Source organism: Chaetodon trifascialis, chromosome 15 (genome assembly GCF_039877785.1).
Source record: "Chaetodon trifascialis isolate fChaTrf1 chromosome 15, fChaTrf1.hap1, whole genome shotgun sequence".
NCBI classification, from domain to species: Eukaryota; Metazoa; Chordata; class Actinopteri; order Chaetodontiformes; family Chaetodontidae; genus Chaetodon; species Chaetodon trifascialis.
In genome coordinates this window covers 25,872,212-25,880,095 of record NC_092070.1, presented here as the reverse complement: position 1 = coordinate 25,880,095, position 7,884 = coordinate 25,872,212, and the positions used below count along the sequence as shown (strand labels likewise).

Genomic DNA, 7,884 nt, shown 5'->3' with positions numbered 1-7,884 from the left:
AAGTGATCGACTGAACAGTGGAAGAAATCAGTGGTTTGCAGCTGTTTGCAGTATTCTGCAGAGTACAGTGGTACTGTCTGCAGTATTCTGCAGAGTACAGTGGTCCAGTTTGCAGTATTCTGCAGAGTACAGTGGTACTGTTCGCAGTATTCTGCAGAGTACAGTGGTCCAGTTTGCAGTATTCTGCAGAGTACAGTGGTACTGTTCGCAGTATTCTGCAGAGTACAGCGGTCCAGTTTGCAGTATTCTGCAGAGTACAGTGGTCCTGTCTGCAGTATTCTGCAGAGTACAGCGGTCTTGTCTGCAGTATTCTGCAGAGTACAGCGGTCCAGTTTGCAGTAGCAGAGCTGCAGGTCTGACAGCTGAGTAGCATTCACACCTTAACTGTCAGAAACTCAGCCCAAAGTTTCAAAGAGGAACTTTTACTGCTGCGTCACTTCTGTTTCTGTGGTTTGCTGCACACACCAGCGTTTCCTGTCAGCATCCCGTCCACAGCAGACACTCATCTACAACAAAACTGCTGCTTTTTGCTTTTTGGCTTCTTCTTTTGGTCGTCTATGAGAGCTGGTCTGTTTGTCTGCTCTGGGTTAAGAGGCTCAACACAGAGCTCTACAGCCACTTTCTGCAATAACTGACTGAGTTTAAAGAGAAAACTGAATTGAATGAAGCCAAAACATAAAAAAGAAACTGCAGCGTGTTGACAGGTAGTGGAAAATGTTTGAATTGGCCGTTTTCTGATGGGAGGTTTGCATTGGTGGGTTCGCTGACGAGGGTCTGATACTCACATTGAACAATGTGTGTGTGTGTGTGTGTGTGTGTGTGTGTGTGTGTGTGTGTGTGTGTGTGTGTGTGTGTGTGTGAGACACCTTCATGCCGTGGCCCAGACCGTCCAGCTGCTGGTAGTTGATTGGCCGGCGGCTGTACGGCGGGCGGGGCTGCGTGGCGGCAGGAGGTTGAGGAGGTGGGACGATCTTGTGGCCGCGCGGGACTCGTCTGACCGCTGTGAAGACGCCGATTTCTCTCCGAGAAACCTTCTCTTTGTGCATCTCGACCGTCTGAGGAGACAAGGTGAAACGCCACATGAGCACGTCCTGTAAAACACCTTCAACGAACGTCACAGATCACAGCCTGTCGGCAGCAGACAGACCATCGGCGAACCTGACGCTGGTTCAGTGTCCCTGAAGAGGAGGAGCTTCTTCATCACAGTCTCCTCTTCCTCTCTTTTCTATCACAGTGACCTGAATCTGTCACCTTGCACTCTGAGAAACTGATGCTTTTCACTCGTTTGTGACATCTTAAGATTAAAATACTGTTTGATTATTCACAAAAATGAGTGAAAGATCAGCGGGAGAGATTCTGTTATTCCATGTTAACGCAAGAGGAGACAAATGTGGGATTAAAGCGATCAAACATCACAAGAAAACAGGAAACGAGAACAAACACTCAGTGTGCTCGAAGCTGCGAGCAAACGCTGGACAAACAGACGAAGGAGCCAGAGGACACCGAGGAATGTCCAACGTAGACACGTCAATCTGTTCGTTCATGTGAGCACAGAGTGGAGAACAGAGGCTCCATTCATCCATTCATCCATCCATTCACTCATCCATTCATCCATTCAGCAGTCCCTGATGGAGGGGAGGCTATTGTCACACTCACTCTCACACACACACACACACACACACACACACACACACACACACACACACACACACACATTGATGACCTGGATCTGTATTCTCAGCACACACACACACGGGGGGGTGGGGGGGGTGGGGGGGTCAGGATCAGGTTCTCAGACTGTGGATCCCACTCAGCATCGTAATGGAACCGTTCTAATCCAGAACCGTTTCAGTGTTTAGAACGTCCTTCAGGACCAGACTCAGGACTCAGCTGGAGTCTTGATAACGTCCACCATGAAGGACAGACCACACAGACGCGTTGGACAGTTCGAGGTCTCAGCATCTTAGCCGTTAGCTTAGCACAAAGCTGCTGCAGAACAGACTGTCAGGATGAGGTCTGAAAGCTGCTTCATCCATTTGTCCTGCAGCTCGTCCAGCTCAGCTGTCTGTCCTGTGAAGACTCCAGTTTGACCTTCATCTTCATCACTGACAGCTCGTCTCCTTTCTCTTTTACTTCAACAGCAGAAATGATCGCCTGTCCATCGACGTCATCTTTGGTCTCGGACAGCGAGACGCCCTCGCAGGCCGCATCGAACGCTCTCGCCCGGAGGTTCTCCAGCCCTGATCTAAAGGCTCCGCAGATAACAAGACATTTCCCAGAATGCACCTGGATTGTGTCTTTCAGAAGAGCCTAATCTTTGCAACACAGATTGAATGTTTGACAGCTGCCGCCTGGTGACATCACCGTGACATCATCCACACACAGCAAACATTACGTAACAACATTGAAATGATGACCGATTGATTGATTGATTGATTGATTGATTGATTGATTGATTGATTGATTGATTGATTGACTGACTGATTGATTGATTGATTGATTGAATTTTTAACTAGCAGTCGGCAGCGTTGGGGGTGTGGCTCACCTGACCAATGAGGTTGATGGAAGACTCCATGTGACGGAGCTGACTGGTTTGAGCGTCGAGCAGACTCAGCACGCTACTGGCCAGAGTGCTGATCTGGTAGGCGACGCTGGCCAGTGATTGGGTGGTGAAGTTCTTAGTTTCCTCCAGCGCCTTCGTGCTGCCATCACCTGACTGACACACGGAGACGGCGCCGTTAGCTTATCTTAGCATCAAACAGACAACACGAGGTCACTGTTAGCACAGCTCAGCACAGAGACGGAGGACCTGGATGTAGTTGCTGTAGCAGTAATCGGCCACGTTCAGCAGGTTGTCGTAGTTCTCCAGCAGAGCTTTTCTGGCGCCCGGCGCTTCCTCCATAATCTTCATCACCTCCTCTCTGAAGTTCTGCTCCTTCATCGCTGGTTTCCAGTGAATTCAATCTGCGGAGAGATACTTTCACTTTTTTCATCATCTGTCATCTTTGGTCAGTTCTACGTAATGAAGTACATTTATTGACTGCACAGGTGTACTTCTGTTTAATAATACTTTATATGTACATATGTACGTTTAAGTTCTTTGACTTTGATACTTCAAGTACATTCTGCTGATAATAATGTTACCTTACTGTTTACAGAAAGAAAAGGATGATTTCAGGATTTAACTGATGAGTTAAAATACTGTGCTATCAGTACTTTTACGGAAGTAAATGATGTGCGTACTTGTACCACTAATAAAGTACTTCTGATAAGTAAACAAAGGGAAACAGTTTGAATGAGGAAGTCACACTCTTCATCATCACTGAGTGAAGTTTCTCTGACGTTTGAATTCAGTAATTACCGACGAGGCGATGAGAGCGGAGCCGAATCAATGTGAAGAAACTCTGAGGACTCACCTGAAGCCGCAAAAAGAGAAAAGCCGCGAAGAAGTTTGATGCAGTGAAAACGCTGATGGTGTCTGTCTCCGCTCTGTCCGTCTGTCCTCCGCCCGTCTGTCTCAGCCGTCGGTTTGATTCCCTTCAAACATCAACTGCAGGTTCACGACTGCAGCGACCTGCACACAAAGATCCTCTCTGCGCCTCGAGAGGACTCACTCCCCCAGTCCGCCGCGAGACTCGCTGCTCTGGAGGGTTAGGGTCCCCTTGAAACTGTATCCTGGGAACTTTCTAGGAACTCCTGGAATGTTTTGAGGAAACTGTTAAAGGAAACCGGAATCTTTCCAAGCACCCAAGATATTAGATAGATATTATGGAGGTCATTGAAATAGATCCTTGGGTCCTTCTAGAGGACAGAGAGACCCCAGGGGACATTTCAAGGATATCTTTCATGTGTGTCTGGAACAGTCTAACAGAGGTCTTGAATGATCCCTGAAGCCTCCTGATGGACCCAGGACGTCTCGAGGACCGAACAGGCTGTCGGGACTGTGAGTGTCCATAAAAAAGTTCAGAGTGAGACCTCCTTCCTGTTTCCTCCTCTGTGAGTGAACCTGCTCGACTCAAACCACTTCCGGTTTCACATCCTCATGCAGACCTGACTCAGAGACCGTTTGGTTTGTGACTGAAGGTTAAACTTTCTGTCTGTGTCATTAAAACGGACCTGCAGAGGTTTTTAGCTGATGACGTCACAACAGGAAACGTTCAACAGTCAAAGAAGCTTGCGTGTATGAAACATTACATTACAGGTGTGTAGTAATATTGTACCTCCATTATACTGCATTTCCGTGTCTGACAGACTTCTGTCTCTTTGTGATGTCCGGTAAAAGTGGACGTTTATTCTGAAAAACAGAGTTTTAGAGAGACTTCCTGTCTCCTTCCTGTTCACAGCTTGACACATTTCAACATGAACGACTCCTCTGACAGGAAATTGCTCAGTGAGGCCTGAAGCTGCTGAGGGTCTGCAGCGCCCCCTGCAGCTCCGCGGAGGCTCTGCAGCTGCTGACCAACAGACGTGAAAACTGCCCCACACTGAGCTTCATCTTCTCTTCTTCATCATTATTACTGATGAAAATATGTTATTATTCTTATTATGTCTGCGTTGGACAGACTGACGGCGGAGATGAAGACATTTGAGACGAAAATCAACAGAAAAATCCTGAAATCTAAAGAATTAAACTTCCTGACTTCAGAAAGTTTGACAGAACAATGAGTCCCCCTGTCCCCCAGGCAGGGGACACGAGGATCTGGACTGACCGGGAACATGAACATGAACATTAATGTGAAGGTTAATGTTCAGATTAAAATCCTGAAGTCATGACGTCTTCAAAAGAGGACAAATCACCGTGTGTGTTCTTCATTAAACGTGGTTTTATTAAAAGTCGTACTGGCAGTTCAGTGAAAACCACGTATCTCCAGACTGACAGGTTACCATCTGTCCTCACTGAGACAATTCTGTCCTTTCTGAGGTGAGACAGACGTTTTTAAACTTCTGGATCAACTGAGAGCAGGTCCAGCTGAAATCAGCCACATGTGAAGCTCACATGCTGGAGATACGTGTTTTTCACAGGACGAGCCCATTTACTACAATCACAAAAAAAACACTCAAACTTGTTGCTCGGGGCGACCAGACGTCACCTGTTGCTCGGGGCGACAGGGTTCCAGGGTTGTTTCCGTGGAGCTCTGTCTTTGTCTGTCTTCTCCAGAGGCTTCAGGTGACATGTCAGGACCAGGTCTCTGATGGAGACACATACAGATCTCAGACAAAGCCTGGAACTCATTCAATTCCATTCCTGGAATGTCTTCAAGGACTCCAGGAGCCCAGAAAACATCTTGGACCTCCTTGAAGGACCCTTGGAATGTCCTGTAGGTGGACACTGTGCCCGATGTGGACTCACCTGAACTCGCTGTAGGTGGACACTGTGTCCGATGTGGACTCACCTGAACTCGCTGTAGGTGGACACTGTGTCCGATGTGGACTCACCTGAACTCGCTGTAGGTGGACACTCTCTGGCTGACAGCCCTCAGTTTGGCCTCGTTCTCTCTCTTGTGTCTCTGCTCGCCCTCGATCGCCCCCTGCAGCTCTCTCTCCAGCGCTGAGAAGTCAATGACATCACACTCGGGTCTCGCCATCTCTTGATGATGTCACTCAGGTACAGGTGTGCTTCAGTATTCCTACAGATTTTTGTAGATTAACACCAGAAGTGGTCGATAAGTGGGATCCACTTTACGGACTGTGAGAAAGGAGCGATGCGGTCTGGACTCTGGGTTCTGGTCTGAGGTCTGACACCGAGGCCACTGCTATCAGTCAGATCAATAAAGTGTTCTGGATTTCAGTAATCCGGATTAAAACGTTTGTTCTGGAAACGTGTTGTTTATGAAGCAGATGAAGAACTTTTCAGATCACATGTGAAAGTGTCTCATAAAACTCTGCAGACACGTCATCACAAGAAGCGTTTCTGGCTGATCTCAGACCTGCTCTTCAAAGGCCTCACTGAGCACATGACGAAGCGTTCCGCGTCATTCACAGGTGCATGTGCAGTTCATGTCAGACCACCTGTGAGACCACAGACCCTGTTCTCCTTCCTGTCAGGATGGTTCTGTTTGTCTCCCGATAAAAACACACTTTCGCTGCTTCAGCTTGTTTGTGACGCTTCCGTTTTCCTGTCAGACTCACTGAATGTTTGTTCCACCGTGAAATACTGAAGAACGGCGCACAACATGTTCTCTAACGGCCGCTTGTATTAAGCTAACGTGCTAACAGCCGGTGTAAATAAGCTGACATACGAGCGTTAACAGACGTAAAAACACATTCACTTCATTAAGGATAAAATAATGACAGCAGTCTGACCGAACTAACGCGTCCTCAACGTGTGGTTCTTGAACGCAGCTCAGGGGCTAACGCTAGCTAGCTAGGCTAACCTCACAGAGCTAAACCTGCTGTTAGTTGGCGTTAGCTTCCCGGCTAGCAGCAGCTGTCACACAGGTGAAACCTCTTACCTGAAGTAGCCTTAGTTCCTCGTGCTCCTAATGCTCTGATCAGGTGTACTCAGGTGTTTTCAGGCTACTCGTGAGTCAGAGACAACAAACCGTCTCCATGACGACGGGCTGCCGGACGGCGCCTGCGCAATGGAGTGACCCCAGCTGCTCAGGCTTCGAAGTTTTTGATCTGATTGACAGTTCAGGAGGCTCATAATAAAGTCTCTAATCGATACGTGGAAAGTAAATGAGTCCACTTAAACCAGCACATTCAGCATGGTCATACGGGACAGGAGAGTTATCACGTGACTTACCTGTGGAGCGCACCGGGGTGAAACCACGTGATCACATGAAAGAAGAACCTGGAACCGACTGACGAGTCACAGAGGATTTAGAGAATTCACACCTGACAAGCAGTTTGTCAGTCTGCAGAGATAAAAAATAGAAATAACATATAAACGTGTTATTTCTATTGAAAATAATGAATATTATCAACATTTCATACAGGAAAAATATAGACATTATATACCTTTTATAAATAACAATATTAGACAGACAGGTGACAAATGACAGGTGACAGACAGGTGAGAGCAGACAGACAGGTGACAGACAGGTGACAGACAGGTGACAGACAGGTGAGAGCAGACAGACAGGTGACAGACAGGTGACAGACAGGTGAGAGCAGACAGACAGGTGTCAGGTGACAAATCAGACCTGTGGTTCTATCAGGACAGAACTACAGGTAGAAGTGATAAACGTAAACGTCCACGTGATCACATGACCTTCTTTTCCTCAGGTTGGAGTTGAATAGATGTCGTCCTGAACATGATGTCACGTGTCACCATGGTGACCACATCAGCACACAGCTGTATGTAGAGGACGATCGTCTTACCTGACATTCACAACCTTTTTTACTGTGTCTATTTTTCCTTCATCAAACTTCAGGTTTTACATGTTAAAGTGGAATTAAGCAGAAGTCCGTTAAACTTTTTGTGAACTTTATTAGCAGCAGTCTTTCAAACAGGTGTGGAGAGCCGCACGCTGCAGTTTCTCGTGAAAGGCTCTGACTGAGCAGACACTCAGCTGAGCTGAGCAACAGTCTCTTGTTTAACTTTGGATCGTGTTCTTTGTCTGGATCACAGCTTCCTCTCTGTGTGATGTCACCTTTCCTGAGGAAGTGCGTCTAATCTTATCAGTCACTGATGGTGAAGACCTGTAATGATAGATGGCTGCATCAGGAATCACTTACTCGGACCAAGAACAGGGCTCAAAAATCACCAACATGTACATAAAACCACAGGTTCAGGTTCTCCTGCACACAGATGAGGAGGAACAACGAGGCACCATTGACAAAGAATCTGTCACTTCCATGTTCACGACGGCCAACTGAAAACATTTCTGACCTCCAGCGGGTTCGAAAGCAGAGACAATTCAGTTTTAACTTGGCCATGAA

The 7,884-nt window shown here is 47.2% G+C and overlaps 2 protein-coding genes across 5 annotated transcripts in view; both read right to left on the bottom strand.

Moving 5' to 3' along the window:
• The window catches only part of abi3a (ABI family, member 3a), a 16,390-nt gene extending 12,746 nt beyond the window's left edge, over positions 1-3,644 (bottom strand). For 2 of the 3 annotated variants that reach the window (XM_070980686.1, XM_070980687.1), the window contains exons 1-4: positions 3,417-3,644; positions 2,810-2,964; positions 2,546-2,716; positions 867-1,055 (exon numbers count right to left, since the gene is read on the bottom strand). In XM_070980686.1, the coding sequence (XP_070836787.1) occupies positions 867-1,055; positions 2,546-2,716; positions 2,810-2,941 (492 nt within the window). In that variant the 5' untranslated portion in view covers positions 2,942-2,964; positions 3,417-3,644. Of the gene's footprint in view, positions 1-866; positions 1,056-2,545; positions 2,717-2,809; positions 2,965-3,416 lie in introns of those variants that run through there. The other variant, XR_011603092.1, reaches the window with a different exon arrangement.
• A 698-nt stretch (positions 3,645-4,342) lies between these two features.
• On the bottom strand, positions 4,343-6,686 carry dnaaf19 (dynein axonemal assembly factor 19). 2 transcript variants are annotated; one of them, XM_070981670.1, is made up of 3 exons: positions 6,453-6,686; positions 5,437-5,616; positions 4,343-5,189 (listed from the first exon to the last, which is right to left on the bottom strand). In XM_070981670.1, exons 2-3 carry the CDS (start codon positions 5,583-5,585, stop codon positions 5,087-5,089), a joined length of 252 nt encoding a protein of 83 aa, XP_070837771.1. In that variant the 5' UTR covers positions 5,586-5,616; positions 6,453-6,686; the 3' UTR covers positions 4,343-5,086. The 2 variants fall into 2 exon arrangements, with proteins under 2 accessions (XP_070837771.1, XP_070837770.1); XM_070981669.1 differs by lacking the exon at positions 6,453-6,686 and adding an exon at positions 5,955-6,053 and having other exon boundaries at positions 5,437-5,846.
• Between the last annotated feature and the right edge of the window lie 1,198 nt (positions 6,687-7,884).

Excerpts from the sequence above, each read along its gene's own strand:
- dnaaf19 (XM_070981670.1), bottom strand. The coding sequence starts at position 5,585 with ATGGCGAGACCCGAGTGTGATGTCATTGACTTCTCAGCGCTGGAGAGA. Across the intron at positions 5,190-5,436 it reads TCCACCTACAGCGAGTTCAG|AGACCTGGTCCTGACATGTC; the intron begins GTGAGTCCACAT and ends TGTCTCCATCAG.